The sequence below is a fragment of the Bos mutus genome, chromosome 12 (genome assembly GCF_027580195.1).
Source record: "Bos mutus isolate GX-2022 chromosome 12, NWIPB_WYAK_1.1, whole genome shotgun sequence".
NCBI classification, from domain to species: domain Eukaryota; kingdom Metazoa; phylum Chordata; class Mammalia; order Artiodactyla; family Bovidae; genus Bos; species Bos mutus.
The window spans coordinates 36,354,695-36,373,907 of NC_091628.1; the positions used below are offsets into that span (position 1 = coordinate 36,354,695).

At 41.9% G+C, this 19,213-nt stretch overlaps 1 protein-coding gene and 1 pseudogene across 6 annotated transcripts in view; one reads left to right on the forward strand and one right to left on the reverse strand.

Annotated features, from left to right (window-relative positions):
• The window catches only part of CPAP (centrosome assembly and centriole elongation protein), a 39,776-nt gene extending 23,036 nt beyond the window's left edge, over nucleotides 1-16,740 (forward strand). For 3 of the 6 annotated variants that reach the window (XM_070380565.1, XM_005888731.3, XM_070380566.1), the window contains exons 10-17: nucleotides 216-458; nucleotides 4,158-4,242; nucleotides 11,741-11,802; nucleotides 12,054-12,164; nucleotides 14,413-14,553; nucleotides 14,631-14,715; nucleotides 14,801-14,921; nucleotides 16,388-16,740. In XM_070380565.1, the coding sequence (XP_070236666.1) occupies nucleotides 216-458; nucleotides 4,158-4,242; nucleotides 11,741-11,802; nucleotides 12,054-12,164; nucleotides 14,413-14,553; nucleotides 14,631-14,715; nucleotides 14,801-14,921; nucleotides 16,388-16,583 (1,044 nt within the window). In that variant the 3' untranslated portion in view covers nucleotides 16,584-16,740. Of the gene's footprint in view, nucleotides 1-215; nucleotides 459-4,157; nucleotides 4,243-11,740; nucleotides 11,803-12,053; nucleotides 12,168-14,412; nucleotides 14,554-14,630; nucleotides 14,716-14,800; nucleotides 14,922-16,387 lie in introns of those variants that run through there. The other 3 variants (XM_070380567.1, XR_011466322.1, XM_070380568.1) reach the window with 3 other exon arrangements.
• On the reverse strand, nucleotides 4,300-7,490 carry LOC102269786 (large ribosomal subunit protein eL42-like; annotated as a pseudogene).
• Nucleotides 16,741-19,213: the final 2,473 nt, after the last annotated feature.

Genomic DNA, 19,213 nt, shown 5'->3' on the forward strand with positions numbered 1-19,213 from the left:
CCTGCCTCCTGGAATCTTATTGATGGTATGAGGTGGGACTCCAGCTTGAACCCCGTTCCTTTTCCTGAGGAACCCGATGTTTCTGAAATGTGATTCGCTAAGTCTTCCCTTTTCTGCTCTTTGTGCTGGGCTAGTGATCCTAGTTTGTTGATGTGTTGTCTCTCCTGTTGCATTGTTTTAATTCTAGTAATGGTGTTTTTTTTTTTTTTGGAAAGGTTTTGAAGCGGCAGGTATCTGATTTACAGGAAGATCTGAAAAGAAAGGAAGCAAAGTGGTCCAGTACACATGGCCGTCTTAGAAGCCAGATAGAAATGTTGGTCAGAGAGAACACAGACCTCCGGGAGGAAATAAAAGTGATGGAAAGGTTCCGACTGGATGCCTGGAAGAAAGCAGAAGCCACAGAGAGCAGCGCCAGGATGGGTCAGTGTGTGACCGCCTCAAAGAAAGATGGGTTCTTGGTAGGTTTTGTCACCTTGTCTCTGTTGTCGTTTAGTCTCTCAGTCGTGTCCGACTCTGTGCGACCCCATGGACCGTAGCCCACCAGGCTCCTCTGTCCGTGGGATTCTCCAGGCGAGAATACTGGAGTGGGTGGCCATTTCCTCCTTCAGGGGATCTTCCTGACCCAGGGATTGAACTGCGTCTCCCATGTTACAGGCAGATTCTTTCCCACTGAGCCACCAGGGAAGCCTCTGTCACCCTGGGGAGATGCTGACTATTTGGGGAGTTGGATTCATAGAAAGATATAGAGGGTGGGAGCCAGGGCCAGGGGAGGGGAGGAGGAGGAGCTGCTGTTTCCTGGGTACAGACTCAGTTTTGCGAGGTAAGAGCTCGAGATGGTGCGACTGCACAGCAGTGTGAGCGTACCTAAATACTGAACTGCCTTCAGAAGGTTGAGATGGTAGTTCTATGTGTATTTCACCACAGTTAAATTCTTCTTTTGTGCATTGTAAAGATTTCAAACTCATTTTTATGATTCTTTAAAACCACTGTACCATGAAGGAGGTCCCACTTTTAATCTTTTTTTAAAAAAACTTTTTGTTTATTTATTTATGGCTGTGCTGGGTCTCTGTTGCTGTGCACGGGCTTTCTCCAGTTGCCGCGAGTGGGGGCTCCTCGAGTTGTGTGGGCTGACTGCAGCGGCTTCTCTTGTGCATGGGCTCAGGGCGTGCAGGCCCAGCAGCTGCAGCCTGAGGACTCAGTGGTTGTGGCTCAATGGGCTCAGTTGCTCTGTGGTGTGTGAAGTCTTCCCAGACCAGAGGTCAGATCTGTTTTCCCTTGCATTGGCACATGGATTCTTAACCACTGGGCCATCAGGGAAGTCCCTCATTTTGATAATTCTTGTAGAGGAATTATAACACAATAGGCAGGTAATCTCAGTTAAAACAGGGTAAGTAAATTTTATGCAGAGATCCTCTTTTTTCTGTGCATATGATCCTTTTGAAACAACTGTTTTTTTACTTATCTATATTCACGGCTGTGATATGCAGACACTGAGGCACTGGGGATCAAGCAGTGAACAAAACAGACTTCTTGTCCTCTTGGAACTTGTATTCCAGTGGTGGGAGAAAGATGAGTGTTGGACATGGTGTGTGAGGTTGTGATGAGGACTAAGGAGAAAAAGCAAGGAGGTGGGATACCTGTTGGGGGAGGGTGTTGCAGTTTTCTGTCCAGCATCTGGGGAAAGCTCTCCTGAGAAAGCAAGGTTTGAACAACAGCCAGGAGAGGGCGCAGTGAGCCAGGATAAGTCCGTTTGGGAGTCCCGAGGCTAGAGGAGCCCTGTGGCTGGTGTGGCTGGAGCAGAGTCCATCCTGGAGAGCAGAGCAGAGTGTGAAATTAGAGATGGGCTGGGAGTGGCCGGTGCAGCTTTCCTTAGGCCTTAATCACTTCCCAGAGTGCTGCCTTTTCTTCTGAGTGAGATCTCGAACTCTCAGAAGGATGCATGGGAGGGGCGGCCCCCCTGCTGCAGACGTGAGAGTGGACTGAGGTGTGCTGCGGGCACCATGAGGAGCATTGGGGGACTGTGGTCTTAGACTGGTGGCTGAGACTGTGGAGCGGTTGGGAAGGGTGGAGATGTGGGTGGGATTTAGTGATAAACTGGGTGTGGGGTATGACAGCAGGAAAGTGGGCTTCCAAGTTGAGGGTCATTTTTTTGGGGGGGGGCCATTTATCATGAGTCCCCTCAAAAGAGAGTACATGTTTCTGGGAGCGTGGATGTTAGGAGCTCAGGTTAGGTCAGGTGAGTTTGAATTGTCTGCTGGACATCAGGTGGACACGGGGTGGAGTTGGGTGTGTATCCAGAGAAGGTCAGGTCTGGGCTAGAAGTTTGGGGCCCTCAGAATGTGTGGGAGAGACCACTAGGGCTGAAGGTATGGATGGTGAGGAGAAAGAACCAGAGCTGAAGTGGGGAGGTTAGTGTGGTGTCCTGAGGGCCAAGTACAGCAGGCAGAGAGGCCTGAGCCTCAGAGGCTGCTGCTGAGTAAGGTGAGGGCTGAAAGTAGATTCTTGGATTTGCCAGAGGAAAGCCTGACTGGGTGAGAGAGTGAGAAGCTTCAGACAGAGTGTAAAGCTTTGTGCAGAAGTCTTATAGTAAATACAAGGAAATGAGGTAGTAGCTGCAGGGGAGTTTTTTATTTTTGTTTTAAGATGGGAAAATTAACAAGTGTTTATGTATTAGTAGGACTGAGTAGGCGGAGAGGAAAACCTTGAGGAGACCATGCGAGGGTTGTTGAAGCGGTGTCCACACGGAGAAGGGCTGGGGTTTGAGGGGTGGGAGCACTGGTGTGGACGTCTGTGCCTGGTGATGGGGCGGCTCGGGGGTGGACCCATAGCTGCACGTGGGGGAGCCCTTGGTGGGAAGTTCCCCCAACCCTTTACCTTTTCTCAGAGGAGTGGGAAGCCTGGCTCTCTGCTGAGAGAGGGGATGGAGGAGGCTCTGGGAGCTTTGAGGGGAGGGAGGGACGGGAATTCGGGGTCCTCAAGAGCGCAAAGCCAGGGGGAAATGTGGTCTGACTCCACAGAGGTTAGAGATGGTATGTTTCAAGTAGGAATTGTTTGTTATTTTTGCTTATTCAGCTTTTCGAGTGTAAATGGTAGACAGTTAGCAGAGGTTATGTCAGCCCAGTGAATATCAGAGTGAGGGGGCGTGAAGTTGACAGTATATATAGCAAGAGTGACTGCAGTGAACCATGATTTCAGTCTGCTCAAGAAGGGCAGAGGTTTGGGGAGATGCAGGAAACACGATCAGTGGATCGTGGGACCCTGCATGCTGTAAGCCCTGGAGGAGGGAGGGTGTCAGCGGGGTGAGCTGGGAGGACAGGATGTGGAGTCAGAGGGTAAGATTCCCCCACTCCCAACCATGTTATTATGAAAGCTGAGCCAAACAAATTTGAAAGAATAGTATGATGAATACCTGAACACTTCATCTAGATCCAGTCATTGTTCCCTTTTGCCACATTTCCATGTAAAGTGTTTTGCTGAACCATTTGAAGGTAATGGCAGAAATTGTGGCATCTCACCTCTAAATACTTTGGCACTTTATTAAATGGCACTGGCTTTTTGAATGATTATTATTTTGTAGGTTGCTCTGAAATTGATACTTTGGCAGCTCTTAATAATTGCAGATGTTGATAATGACTAGTTCTCCTTTGTCCACTGGAGTACCTAGCTGAGGTGGGAGAGAGTGGTCTGGAGGCGGCAGCTATGGCATTATCTCCTGACAAGCAGGGTACGTGGATGAGACTGACTGGGCAGGAGAGAAGGAGATCTGGCTGGAGGAGGAGATGGGAGCAAGGAGGACATCTCCCTTGACCCCTAACCCCGGGGGGTGGGAAGACAGGGTGTGCAGTCTCCTGGTGTCTGACCATGAGTTCCAACCCTCTCCTCTGACCGCTCTGGTAACGTCACAAAAACTGTTTCACATTGTCTGCTGTGCCTCACTTGAGGAGTGAATGTATTTCCAGAGGTGGCGTGTGAGGATGTGTGTAGTCCATTCCTGGTAGCAGCTGGTTCTCCGGCCTGTTCACTCAGTATACATGAAAACAGCATAAATTGAACACACTTAAAGTATTCCCTTTGCAAGCTGAGTTCTGTTACTTTCTTTCCTTGTACTAATGTGTAGACTAAACTAATTTTATATTCAACATTTTCTCATACTATAGAATTCATCAGTTCGATTTCAAAAGAGTCAGATTTCTTCAGGAACCCAGGTAGAAAAGTACAAAAAAAATTATTTGCCAACACAAGGTAAGATAGTTGCATGATCTTTTTATAAAATATTTTAGAAACTTAAAGAGTGGAGAATTTACACCAACTTAATAGAAATAAGATATTGTAAATATAATTGAAGCCCCTGTGTATCCTCCTTCCAGTTAATTTGCACCCAGACCACATTCCCTTTCTTATTTTTCATTCTTTTAGTACATTGTGTCCATAAATCAACGTAGTATTGTGTCATACTCCATCTGTCTGCCATTTGCTTTCTATTTTAAGACCTACCCTCAGTAATACATATAAACTCCAGCTGTACATATTCCATGTATATTTGCCACAGTTAAGCTGTCTTGTTGATGGGCATTCACGTTCTCCATGTCTGTCACAGAATGAATAGGACAAGTCTTGGTCATGTGAGCTTCTCTCAGACACATGTCAGGGGTAGGATATTGGGTCACATCAGGTTTGTCTCAGTTGAGGAGATGTTTGGGTTCGATCCCTGGGTTGTGAAGATCCCCTGGAGAAGGGAATGGCTACCCACTCCAGTATTCTGGCCTGGAGAAATCCATGGACTGTACAGTCCTTGGGGTCGCAGAGAGTCGGACACAACTGAGCAACTTTCACTTCCCTTTGCAGTTTTTTTTTTTTATTGTCAACAGAACATGCTCTTTGTGCTTGCTAACACTTGATCCGCTTAGACTTTAATTTGGCCAGTGAGATGGGTGTGAAATGATGAGTCACTGTCATTTTAATATGCATTTCCCTGATTACCGATGAGGTAATGTGAGCATCTTTTGATATTTAGTGGACATTTGAGTTTCCTCTTGTGAACTGCCTGTTCATCTCTTTTGCCCGTTTAAAACTGTGTGTGTGCTTGTCAGGTTTTGCATATTAAAGTTAATTATAAGCACTGCCAGTATCTTCTGCCCATCTATATTTAGCTTTTTGGTTTTTGTTTCTTTATACATGTGTTTTCCCTTTTAATACTGAATTTAATCAAAAAAATGGTTTTGCTTTTTGTGACTAAGAAATCCTTCTCAAACATCAAGTCACAAATACACTATTTTCTTCTATGAACTTTTGTTTTCACAGCTGGGTTTTTAATCTGCCTGGAAGTTTTAGAAAGTATTTCTGTAAATTAAATTTATAGAAATGGATATAACGTATGTGGTTTGAAAATTATAAAGGAAATATGAGTAACCACTGCCCACAATAAGAATTAGCAACACCTCAGAACTGCCCCCTCTGTGATCATATTACATTGCTTTTCCTTGAAAATAGTTTCTACTTTCATAGGTATAGTCCTAAAAAAAAGTTTTACTTTTTTTGAGCTTTCTGAAGAGTCAGTCATGCTGTATGTATTCCATTATATTCTTCTTTCACTATGTGTTTTTGAGATTCAGTCTTGTTGATCTAGTTCACTAATTTTCACTGCTAGGTAGTATTAGTATTCCATTTATGAATATATTACAGTTTGTTATTTTTCTGTTGATGGTTAAGTTTTTCTTAAGTTTTGGGATGTTAAACAATGATGCTGTGAACTTTCCTACTCATTTCTGGTACACATTCATTTCTCTAAGACATATACCTAGGGCTAGAGTTAAACTGAGTAATTTGTAGGAATATCTTTAACAGATATTGCCAAAATATTTCCCAAAGTGATTTTACTCTCTCACCAGCAATGTAAGTGCTTGCTTTGCTCCACATCTTGTTATTACTTGATTTTCAGAATTAAATTCATGCCAGTCTGTTAGGAGTGTATCTGAATCTCATAGTTTTAATTTGCATCACCATTACTAAATATGTTGAACACATTTGCCTGTGTTTAGTAGCTGTTCAGAATTCATCTTTTGAGAAGAAATTGATGAGATCTTTATTTTGTGGAGTTGTCTTTTTCTTTATTGTTCGTGGGAGGGTCCCCACATCCTCATAATCCTGTAACAGTTTCATGTATTCCAGGTATCTTCTCCCAGTGTATAGCTTGTTTTTTTACTCTTAATATGTTAAAGATATAAAAAGTATCTTTTTAAATTGAAATATATCTGACATATAACATTGTATAAATCTGAGGTGTACATCATGTTGATTTGATGGATTTAGATATTGTGACTGTCAATGTGTCCATACCTAGCACCTCTATTAAATCACATAATTATGATTTCTTTTTTAGTGGTTGGAATAATTAAGATCTAGTCTTCTTAGCAAGTTTATGATTATAGCATAGTATTGTTGTTCACTACACTGTGCTTTCTATTTCTAGGACTTATTTACAGCTCACTGCAAGTTGGTATACCCTAATTTCCACCTCCTAGCCCTTAGTAACCACTGTTTTATTCTCTGTTTTAATGTGTGGCTTTTTGAAATTCCACATGTACGTTATACCATACAGCAATATTCCCCGGTATATATGTACCACATTTTCTTCATTCATTCATGGAAGGGCACTTTAGGTTATTTCCATATCTTGACTGTTGTGAATAATACTGCAGTAAACATGGGAATGCATGTATCTCTTCAATATCCTGTTTCCATTTCCTTTGGATATATATACTCAGAAGTGGAATTGCTGACTTGTTTGGTAATTCTGTTTTTAATTTTTTGAGGAAATGTGCATACTGTTCCCTAGTGGCTGTACCAATTTGTATTCCCACCACCATTGTACAAGGGTTTCCTGTTCTCCACATCCTTGTTACCTAACAGGGTAATACTTGTTATCACTTGTCTGGGTTTTTTTTTTTTTTGATAGCCATTGATATGCATTTCCCTCAAGATTAGTGATGTTGAGCATCTTTTCATGTACCTCTTGGACATTTGGATACCATGTTTAAAAATATTGTCTAGTTAGTTCCTCTGCCCATTTTTTTTTTTTTTAAAACAATCTCAAATTTTTAGTATATGTGCTGCCGAAGCAAGCACATAAATTCAAATTTTTATTGTCTCCTTAATAAAACAAAACATGAAGCTCAAAACTGGTTCACTTGGCCCTTTCTCTTATCTCTTCCCAGCCCAAAATACTTGCATCTCTTAATAACGAGCATTCTCTTAGTTAGATCTGCAGTTGGGCTCAACACCCCAACGTATTCAAGCCTTGGTACAGTCTTTGTAGTTTTAGCCTTCTTCTGGAAAATCGGCTTAGTCTGCCCACCGTAGCCCCTCTGCTTCCTGTCATAATGCTACTTTCCTTGGGGATGCAGAGAATCCTTGCTTTTCTTCTACTGGGTCACTTTGTGGGGCTGGTGCTTGCCATACTTAGTTCAGCAGCTTTTAGGAATGTTCACCATGTTTGCGAGAGTGCTACCAGCACAGAAAGCCCTCAACCCATTTTTAAATTGTATTTTTTTGTGTTTTTTTAATTATTGAGTTGTATGAGTTCTTTAGGGCCTCCCAGGTGGTGCTAGTGGTAAAGAACTCGCCTGCCAAGGCAGGAGACCTAAGAGACATGGGTTTGATCCCATGGTCGGGAAGATGCCCTGGAGAAGGGTATGGGACCCCACTCCAGTGTTCTTGTCTGGAGAATCCCTTCGACAGAGGAGCCTGGTGGGCTACAGTCCATAGGGTCACAGAGTCGAACATGACTAAAATGCACTCATGAGTTCTTTATATATTTTGTATGCTATGCTAAGTTGCTTCAGTCGTGTCCGACTCTGTGTGACCCCATAGACGGCAGCCCTCGAGGCTCCCCCATCCCTGGGATGAATCCCAGGCAAGAATACTGCAGTGGGTTGCCATTTCCTTCTCCAATGCATGAAAGTGGGGAACACATGTATGCCTGTGGTGGATTCATTTTGATATTTGGCAAAACTAATACAATTATGTAAAGTTTAAAAATAAAATAAAATTTAAAAAAAAAAAAAAGGATATTTAAAACTTAAAAAAAAAAAAAAAAAGAAAAATGAAAGTGAAGTCACTCAGTCATGTCCGTATATTAACTCTTAATTTGATAGATGGTTTATAAAAAATTTCTCTCATTCTGTAGGTTATTTGTTGATTGTTTCTTTGCTGGGCAGAAACTTTTAAGTTCGATGGTTTTTGCTTTTGGTGTTTGTGCTTTTGATGTTATATCCAAGAAATTATTGCCAAGACTGTTGTTAAGGAGCTTCTTTCTTATGTTTTGCTCTAGAACTTCTACAGTACCAGGTCTTATGTTTAAGACTGATCCATTTTGAGTTCATTTTGAGTGGTGTGAGAGAGATCCAATTCCATTTTTCTGCATGTGTTCAGTTTTTGCATTGCTTTATAAAGAGACTGTGCATTCCCCCCGTTGGGTGTTCTTGACTCCCTTGTTGAATATTAGTTAATTGTATATGTAGGGGGTTTTCTATTCTGTTCTATGGGCATTTACATTAGTTGATTATTGATATGTAAGGACTTATGACTGCCATCCTATCGATTGCTTTCTTTTGGTTTTCTATTTCCATCGTTTCTTTTTTCCCCCGTTTCTGCCTACCTCTGTAAACATTTTTTCCCATGGTGGTGTGCTTCATCTCTTGTTTTGTTGTATTTGTGAATCAACTCTATATTTTTGCTTGCGGTCACCATGTGACCTACATAAAACATCTCATAGATAAAACAATCCGCTGTATGCTATTAGCAACTTATCATTATAAAGGCTCCACCACCCTTTTATGTTTTGATGTCACAATTTGCCTTTTTTATGCTCTGATTTCAGTAACATTACAGTAGCTCGAGTTTTTGGTTTTTTCACAGCACTGCACAGCATGCGGGATCTTAGTTCCTCCAGTAGGGACCGAACCTTTACGTCCTACAGTGGAAGTGCAGAGTCCCCACCACTGGACTTCCAGGGAATTCCATAGGTGGTGTTTTAAAAAATATTCTTTTCCTTTAAACGTTATACTATAATTAGGTGAATTAGGTTCTTTTTTTTAATCTGACTGTACATGTTCACGTTTATTACCAATGTGTTGTGTACTTACCTGTTGTCTTGTTGCTAGTTTGCATCTTTTTGTTTCTACTTGAAGATCTCCTTTCAGCATTTCATGCAGTGTCTTATAGGTCAGGTGATGCTGAACTACCTCAGTTTTTGTCTGGGAAAGCCTTTATTTCCCCTTCATATCTGAAGGATAACTTTGCTGGATAAAGTAGTCTGGGTGGGCAGGTTTTGTTTCATACTTTGATATGTCGTTTTCCTCTCTTGGCCTGTGGGGTTTCTGCTGAGAAATCCACTGAGAGCCTAACACTGTGCCTTCATAAGTTACTTCTTTTTTTCCCCTGGCTGCCTTGAAGGTTTATTATCATTGATTTAGGAAGTTCTCACCTATTCTTTCTTTAAATAATGAAAGCTCTGATTTCTTCAAACTCTGTGCCCCTTTCTGCCGCTCCTCTTCTGGAACAACAGTTAATCAAGTATTTGCCCTTCTAGTGGGAATCCAATAGCTCTCGTTGGCTCTCTTAGTTTCATTTCCTTTTCTAGCTGTATTATTCTTGAATTTGTGTTTCCCAAGTCACTTGTTCTTTCCATCTGGTCTGCTGTGCAGTAGATGCTCTCTGTTGCATTCTTCACCTGTCATCGGATTCTTCACCTCCAGAATTTGAAGTAGCAGATACTTCCTTAACAAAGCTTTTATGACTTCATTGGTTCCTTCAATTCACCAGGCTGGCTGCTAGAAACCTTTCGTTTTCCAGGAGGTAGGGCCATAGTTCAAGTTTGTGCTTCCTTCCCTGTCCACAGATTGACTGTGGCCTATCTTCTGAGCACTCCAGCAGACACACAAGGAGCTGGCAGCAGTGGAGGTGTGGGTTCAGGATCCTGAGGTGCCTGTGGGCCCAGGGGGCGATCCTTGAGTGGCATGTGTGGACCGACGGTAGACAGCAGGAGCTGCATCCTTCCGTGCCCATTATGTGCTTACCTGCTCCCCTCCTCTTTTCCTGACTCCCCCTAGTTGTGGAGGCCCGGGCCCTCCTCAGAAGTTCAGCTGCTCCTGGAGAGAAAGCAGCTTCTGAGCCACATGGCAGGTGGCTGGGCAGCCGCTTCCACTCAAGCTTTCTGTGTCCTCCTCTGGAGAGGTGGTCTGCCACCACCACACAGCTCAGGTCCACGCACTGTCCCCTGGGCTGGGGGCAGCTCTCTCGGGTTCCCCTCTGCTCTGCGTATAAACTCGTCTCTGTCCTGCCCTGCTAGCCTGCTCGTCTACCCTGGACGTCTTCAGGTCCACTCTCTGCAGGTTTTTCCTCCCATAGTGAGTGGGGATGGGGCGGGTTTGCCGAGTCCCTTGGGTCCACAACTCCTACTGAGGTCTGGTCTATCTTCAGATGCACAGGTGGGCAAGAATCCCCCCAGATCCCTGGGTGTAAGGCGCTGGGGCTCTTTTGTTCAGTTACAAATGTCAAGTTGTTAAGGGGAAAGAGGAATGGCTTAGCTGCCGTGACGCTGATGTCACCTTAAAAGTTGCCCACTTTCTTTCTTTAACGTAGTTGAATTTCACTTCTTTATGGGTAGTCCTCTCGCCTATAAAATGAGGATATTAGTCTCTTCGGTGGAGGGTGGTTACAGGATTCAGAGGTGATGTTAACACAGAGCTCAGACTGCAGGGTGGTTTTTGTGCCTGTGACGTGGGGGAAGTTGGTCATTTAGCCAAAACCTGTGTGTGCTCCTTGATTCCTTTTCTCTTTACTCCCCACCCCCCTGCATTCCCATCCATCCTTAAACGCATCTCCTCTGATGTTGATGTTTTTCTGAATCAATTAAGTAGGTTGAACCGTATGAAATTACTAGTACCTGGCAACTTGGGATCCTTGGGTCTGTTATTTGACACAGCACACACACTGCCATCTCCACAGATGCCCACAGCCTGCTTAGTGGGCCCTCTACCTCTGCTCTTCTCCATTCTTGGAGCATTCAGGATCCATTCTGGTTTTTTACATTTAAGTCAGATCCTGGCACTTGAGCTTGAAACCCTTCAAATTTAGGACTACTATCCATTGGTATATAGGAAGACAGTATTAGAACTTTAGTGCCTTTTTAACCTAATTTCAGTTTGTTGTTGCTGTGGTGTCTATGTGTGAGCACGTACACGCATGTGTGCTTATTTTATAAATTGTGTACTCCTAATACACAGTATAATTGGGTGTATTGGTCATGATCTAGAAAGTTTAGACCACAGCCATTAGGTCTATCCAGTTTCTTTTTCAAGCCATATTCTCTGTCTTTCTGGATGCTTCCACTCTTTGTTCTCCATTTCTGCCCTCTTAACTAAAGCCCTTGTCTGCAGAGCACCTTCAGGTTTATCTGTTAGGTTGGTTGAGCAGTTGTCTCTTTGTCCAGAAAGAGGTTGTAAACTTTCAGAAAACGGATACTGTCTTTGTCTTTCTTGGTCATCAGGACTTAAGTATTTGAATAAGCATCTGAATTTATATAATGAAGAACTAGGAATTAGTAAAGAAAAATACTAAAACTTATCTTAAATAACAGGTAAAGAAGAGTGAACTAAGGAAATGTTTGACCACAGTATTGAGTAAACTAAAATCTTTCAATTAAATAATCAAACTAACTCTGACAGTAATATTCTAACAGGTAATCCATCTCAAAGATCCAAGTCTGAGCCTCGTGATTTAGGCAGCTCGGAGAAGGGACAGGTAAATCTTTGTTCTTATATATTCAGACATATTTCTTAGGCTTACAGTTGATGAGTGAACTGGTTTAAGTTTCCATTTATAAAGGAAGCTTTTTACTTAACATCATAAAGGTTTTCTATACAACACCAACACTAGCCATAGAATCCTGTAATAGTGAAATCTGGCTTTTGGACATAAGTGTTAAGTTTTAGCTGCTTGAGATTTTTATTACATGTCATATAGCACAGACTAAGAGCCTCCTGTCCTTATAGACGGCCTCACCCAGGGAGCTGCCTGAACCAGTGAACTTTCCAGATCCTGACTATAAAGAGGAGGATGAAAAAGAAGAAATTGAGGGAGAAATCAGCCATCCTGATGGAAAGGTTACTTTTTTTTTTTTTTATAAAAAATAGACATGGGTTAAAATATAGTTGAAACAGATTCTAAAATCATTGACTGTTGAGACTTGATGGGGCTTAAGGTCTTCAATGCTTTGGCTCATGTCCTCAGGCTGAACCTTGGGACTCCTCTGAAAACACTTGATAAATGAAAATGCATTTAGTTGCCATTTCTGAGAGATGCAACAAGAGGAGGAGTACAGTCTCATTGTTTAAGCTTCTTGTTCTTTCCCCAGATACGGCTGAAAGCCTTGGTAATCCCTAGTACTCGTAAAAGCCTCAGTTCAGTTCAGTCGTTCAGTTGTGTCGACTCTTCGCAACCCCATGAATCACAGCATGCCAGGCCTCTCTGTCCGTCACCAACTCCTGGAGTTCACCCAAACTCACGTGCATTGAGTCGGTGATGCCATCCAGCCATCTCATCCTCTGTTGTCCCTTTCTCCTCCTGCCCCCAATCCTTCCCAGCATCAGGGTTTTTTCCAGTGAGTCAACTCTTCACATGAGGTGGTCAAAGTTTTGGAGTTTCAGCTTCATCAGTCCTTCCAATGAACACCCAGGACTGGTCTCCTTTAGGATGGACTGGTTGGATCTCCTACCCCTCCTTAAATGTTTCCTGGATTAGCTGCTTCTCTGCCCCAGCCCAACAGTATTATTCCTGTGCTTGGGAAAGGTTCTGAGTGGGAACAGCCTGGCTGGGTGCTCCAGTTAAAGAATGAAGGACAAGGGAAGGGACAGAAACAGGGTTTGTAACTGAGGTGGTGGTTAGGGGATTTTTCCTTAGGTTTCTAGAACATGTACTTTTTTAGGCTCTTTGATCCACTTTAATAGAAATGAGGTTGAAGTTCACTGAATTGTGAGGAATGAGTGAAGGACAAAGACCAGCAATCAGAAGGAAGTTGTTACCTCTATCCTAAAGTAGTTTTCCTGTACACTCTTTCAGTTCAGTTCAGTTGCTCAGTCGTGTCTGACTCTTTGTGACCCCATGAACCACAGCACGCCAGGCCTCCCTGTCCATCACCAACTCCCGGAGTCCACCCAAAGCCATGTCCATAGAGTCGGTGATGCCATCCAACCATCTCATCCTCTGTCGTCCCCTTCTCCTCCTGCCGTCAATCTTTCCCAGCATCAGGGTCTTTTCAAATGAGTCAGCTCTTCGCACAAGGTGGCCCAAGTATTGGAGTTACAGCTTCAACATCAGTCCTTCCAGTGAACACCCAGGACTGATTTCCTTTAGGATGGACTGGTTGGATCTCCTTGCAGTCCAAGGACTCTCAAGAGTCTTCTCCAGCACCACAGTTCAAAAGCAACACTTTACTTTCGGGTAACAAATTGTTGATGAGGAAGGGTTTTCTATTTTAGAAGAGGAATGAGAAATTAGGATATCACCAGTGTAGAAGGTCTAATGAAAGGAAGGGTCTTGGCAGCAGTCATCAGTGGCTGCTGAAACCTCAGATGAAAGGTTGACGGGTCTTATGCCGCTGCCCAGTTAGTGCTGAGGTTGTGAGGCAGCCGCATACTTACTGATTTCTGGACACGCTGTCATACAGAGCCCACTGCTGTACCTAAAAGGCACTCGTCAGAATAATTCACCTGGAATGTAATCAAGCCTTGAGAGTAACTACTGGGTTTTTTAAGGAAAAATAGGATATGAGAACATGTTAACTGACAGAAAAATAGAAAAGCAATTGGCCAGACCCAGAATGTGGTCAGTACTATATGTTCAGTAACTTCGTTCTTTCAACAATTGGCATTAAAATGGGGAAACGAAGGGACCATTAAAAATTGAGATCAGAGAGACACATCAACCCAAGTGTGTGTGGACCTTGTTTTCATCCATATTCAAGTAAACCATACAAAGCCTTTTTTTTGGGCGAATTTATGAAAAACAGTGTGAAGGTTATGATATAATGAGGGAATTACAGCTTGTTAGGGATGATAATAGTTTGGTTACTGACTGTTCCAGGAGAGATTTGTTGAAGTGTTTAGAGCTGAAGTGATAATCTGAAGGTTGCCTAAAAAAACAACTGAAAAGTTTGGGGGGAATAGGTGACTTAAGAATGGACATGATGTGCTAATAGGTGAAGTTGATTGTTTTGAATTGGAACTTTTCTCTCCGAGAAATATTTTAATTTTTATCATGAAAAATATCAAAGTAGGCAATTTATAAGAATTAGGGACGTTTTTGTCACGTGGTCTCAGGAAATTTTTGCTAGTTTGGTTTTCTTTTTTGTAGATAGAGAAGGTTTATAAGAATGGGTGCCACGTTGTGTTGTTTCCAAATGGAACGCGAAAGGAAGTGAGTGCAGATGGGGAGACCGTCACTGTCACTTTCTTCAACGGTGACATCAAGCAGGTCATGCCAGACGGGAGAGTGGTAGGTTTCCACAGGTGTTTTCTCTGTAGCATAAACACCCCTGAAGAAGCGGCAGCGCTGACTCCTTGTCTTTACAGGTCTACTACTATGCAGCCACGCAGACTGCCCACACCACATTCCCAGAAGGGCTGGAAGTTCTACATTTCTCTAATGGCCAGATAGGTGAGAACCTGCTCTGCCCTCTCATTCTATTAAATTCTTCCTTCCTTTAAAAATAAAATATTTATAATAACCCCCTTTCTTACAGAAAAACATTTCCCAGATGGAAGAAAAGAAATCACATTTCCTGACCGGACTATCAAAAACTTGTTTGCTGATGGACAAGAAGAGAGCATTTTCCCAGATGGTACAGTTGTCAGAGTACAACGGTATGTTACCTGTCAAGTTGGTTTCTAGTTTTCAACTTTCAATCAGTAATGAAGTTTAAAAATCTTAAACTTTAATAAGTCATTCAACATTTTAGTTGAGTTCAGAATCTGAGAGCAGGTAAGATGTGTTTGCAGCACTTTAGAATTTTAGACAAGTTTGAGACCAATGGATTCTAACATTTTGCTTAGTCTTTAGCCTAGAGATTTGAAGGATGTCTAAAGAACACTTCACGAAAGGAGGATGGCAGATACTTATTTAGAAATAAGTTTGGTGAAATTTGAAAACGGTGAGTGAGACACAGAAGGGAAGCTTCCCTGTCAATTTTTAAGAATAACTGGACTCTGTATTTTGATTTTCTGGGTCTCCCTGTCCCAGCCTAAGCACTTTACTCTTCTGGCCTCTCTAAGCCAATTCCAAATTAACAATTTCTTTCTTTATCCTTCTGAATGTTAAATTTCTTGAAGTCAGAGATGACTTCTTTAATCCACAGTGAAGAGTTTGTGAGATCCAGTCCTGTTTTTAGTTTCACCCTCCTTTCCTGGAGTGTAGCAGTTAAGTACCCATTAACTTGAATTATGTGATGTAAACTTGGCAATAATGTAGGAACTCCTTATGGTCATGACTTTTTCCCTTAATGTGGTCTGAAATCTGGTGGTCTTTATCTGGTGCTCAACTAAAGAAAATTTGAGGAAAAGCTTATGTGTACAGTATAGATTTCAAAAACTTCTCAATTTTGACTCTTATGAAAACTTCCCTAGAGCCATCTATTTAATCTCATGGCCAGTCTTTTCTCATCTATACTCAGACATATCCCATGTTATTAGTTCATTCAGGATTATCATTTTTAAATTGAGGTGTAACTGACATATGACATTAGTTTCAGGTGTACCACAAAAATTTACTAGATATTTGTATAGCAGAATGATCACAAAAGTCTAGTTAACATCCATCATCACACATAATTACATGTTTTTCTTGTGATAAAAACTTTTATTCTCTTAGCAGTTTTTGAATGTGCAATTCATTCAGGGTAATTGTGCTATTTTTGTTTTTCACTTATAGCAGTGGTTTTCAAACTTCAGGGTGCATCTGAATCTGGAGGGACTGTTCAAGGGCTTGTTGCTGGGCCCCACTCAAATAATTGGCATTTCTAGTGAGCTCATGGGTGATGCAGACACCATAGGGCCACACGTTTACTAGAGCAGTGGCTCTCTAACCTTTGTATGTGGCAGAGAGCCACATATGTGTTCATATGAAATTTGAGAAATAACCAAAATAGAGAAAAACATTCTGTGTTGAGAAGTTGACAACTTCTCAACTTTGCACCCTAGCTTTGTTTTATAATGGGACATTATCCTTAAAATAAGGACCAAGGATATTCTTGGAGAAGGAGTAACTGCCAGATTTCTCCTGCTGTAATCTTCATGTTTTTATAAAGGAATTAAATTCTATTTAAAATTTACAGAGATGGCAACAAAATCATAGAGTTTAATAATGGCCAAAGAGAACTGCATACGGCCCAGTTCAAGAGACGGGAGTATCCAGACGGCACTGTGAAAACTGTGTACACAAACGGGCATCAGGAGACCAAGTACACATCTGGTCGAGTAAGAATGAAAGACAAGGATGGTAATGTTCTCATGGACACAAAACTGTCATGAAACTCAGTCTGACTCAATGTGACTCATCATGAAATGACACTAACTTGATTTTCTTGTTAAAAAGAAATGTACATTTCTTGTGGATTCTGTGGTTTAATTTATATATTCTGTGTGTGTGTGTGCATCTGTGTGTGTATATAAATAAATAGAAAAGACTTTGGAGTATAAAACTTCTTGCTTTTTATGTTTGAAATGAACAGGGCAGCTTTCATTTTTAATTCACCTCCCTTGTCTCCTATGGTCATAAGCAGCATAGACTTTAATAAGGGGATGCTTTCTGTGGTTGGTGATGGCTATGAAAACCAGGAAGTACAAGAAATACAGTATCACATAGTTTTTATCACACAGATTTTCCTACTGCCTGTCAGCCCTATCAAGGTTATGCTCAGAAACATCACTGAAGGAGGAATCATTTCTCCACTCACTATTACTATACTCAATCAGTGCTGAAATTAAAGCATTATAATATCTACCACCAAGGTCAAAGAATGCGAAGTGAAAACGGAATATAGAAGTAAGTCAATCAGTCAAACAGGTAGGAAGAGTTCATTCTGCTAGTGCAGATCTCATGGGAGGAGAAAGCAGCTGTAATGAGGGTGATACCTGGTCAAAACAGGACACGTGAGAAAGGCGGGGCCTGAGAAACAACCAGGCAGTGTTATAAGTTTTCAGAGAAAATAAGGAATTATATTTACGTAACCTCAGGATTTAGAAAAGCTGGTTTTAGAAAAGGCGGATGAACCAGAGATCAAATTGCCAACATCCACTGGATCATGGAAAAAGGAAGAGAGTTCCAGAAAAACATCTATTTCTGCTTTATTGACTATGCCAAAGCCTTTGACTGTGTGGATCACAAAAACCGTGGAAAATTCTGAAAGAGATGGGAATACCAGACCACCTGACCTGCCTCTTGAGAAACCTATATGCAGGTCAGGAAGCACCAGTTAGAACTGGACATGAACAACAGATTGGTTCCAAATAGGAAAAGGAGAACATCAAGGCTGTATATTGTCACCCTGCGTATTTAACTTCTATGCAGAGTACATCATGAGAAACGCTGGGCTGGAAGAAGCACAAGCTGGAATCAAGACTGCCAGGAGAAATATCAATAACCTCAGATATGCAGATGACACCACCCTTATGGCAGAAAAGTGAAGAGGAACTAAAAAGCCTCTTGATGAAAGTGAAAGAGGAGAGTGAAAAAGTTGGCTTAAAGCTCAACTTTCAGAAAACTAAGATCATGGCATCTGGTCCCATCACTTCATGGGAAATAGATGGGGAAACAGTGTCAGACTTTCTTTTTTTGGGCTCCAAAATCACTGCAAATGGTGATTGCAGCCATGAAATTAAAAGACGCTTACTCCTTGGAAGGAAAGTTATGACCAACCTAGATAGCATATTGAAAAGCAGAGACATTACTTTGCCAACAAAGGTCGGTCTAGTCAAGGCTGTGGTTTTTCCAGTGGTCATGTATGGATGTGAAAGTTGGACTGTGAAGAAAGCTGAGCATCAAAGAATTGATGCTTTTGAACTGTGGTGTTAGAGAAAACTCTTGAGAGTCCCTTGGACTGCAAGGAGATCCAACCAGTCCATTCTAAAGGAGATCAGTCCTGGGTGTTCTTTGGAAGGAATGATGCTAAAGCTGAAACTCCAATAATTTGGCCACCTCATGCAAAGAGTTGACTCACTGGAAAAGACTGATGCTGGGAGGGACTGGGGGCAGGAGGAGAAGGGGACAACAGAGGATGAGATGGCTGGATGGCATCACCGACTCGATGGACATGAATTTGGGTGAACTCTTGGAGTTGGTGATGGACAGGGAGGCCTGGCATGCTGCAATTCATGGGGTTGCAAAAGTCGGACACAACTGAGCAACTTAACTGAACCTCAGGATAGAAAGCCATTTTTGTTTCTGGTTGGGGGGTCCATGCTGTACAGCTTCTGGGATCTCAGGTTCCCCAACCCGGGAATGAACTCAGGTCACGTCAGTGAATGTGCCAAATTCTAACCCCTAGATCACAAGGTCCACCCTTGAGAAAGACTTTTAAATGAGATACAGCACAAATCTTAAAGGTTAATGAGTCAAAAGTTTGTCCAAAGATACCCCAAAAAGAAAAGTCACAGACTAGGAAAAGATACACATATCTGACAAACGATTAATAACCCAAATACATTAAGAAGCCTTACTAGTTAAAATTACAAAAGATATGAATGAGCAATAAGCAACTAAACCAGTGAATGCATATGACAAAAATGATGTATCTCTTGTATCATAAACTGGCTAATAATGGTCTGGCCACACTGCATGTCAGCAAGGAACTCAAGACTACTAATGGTAGAGTTAGTTTGAAAAACAATTACCTCAGGACTTAGTAAATTGCATTAGTATATTCACTGGAAAACCACTCATAGGTACAGAGAGGGTCTTACTGTAGAATAACTCTAATTGAGAAAAAACTGGTAACAACCTCAAGATCTAACAGAATAAATTATGTGCATAGAGGGATGTAACAATGCAAGTGAATATAACAGCTATGCATATCATTGTGGATAAAAGACTCTTAAGTAGGGGGAAAGGCAACTGTGTGATACTTAAAAAAATATACGGAACTGTATATTGTTTATGGATG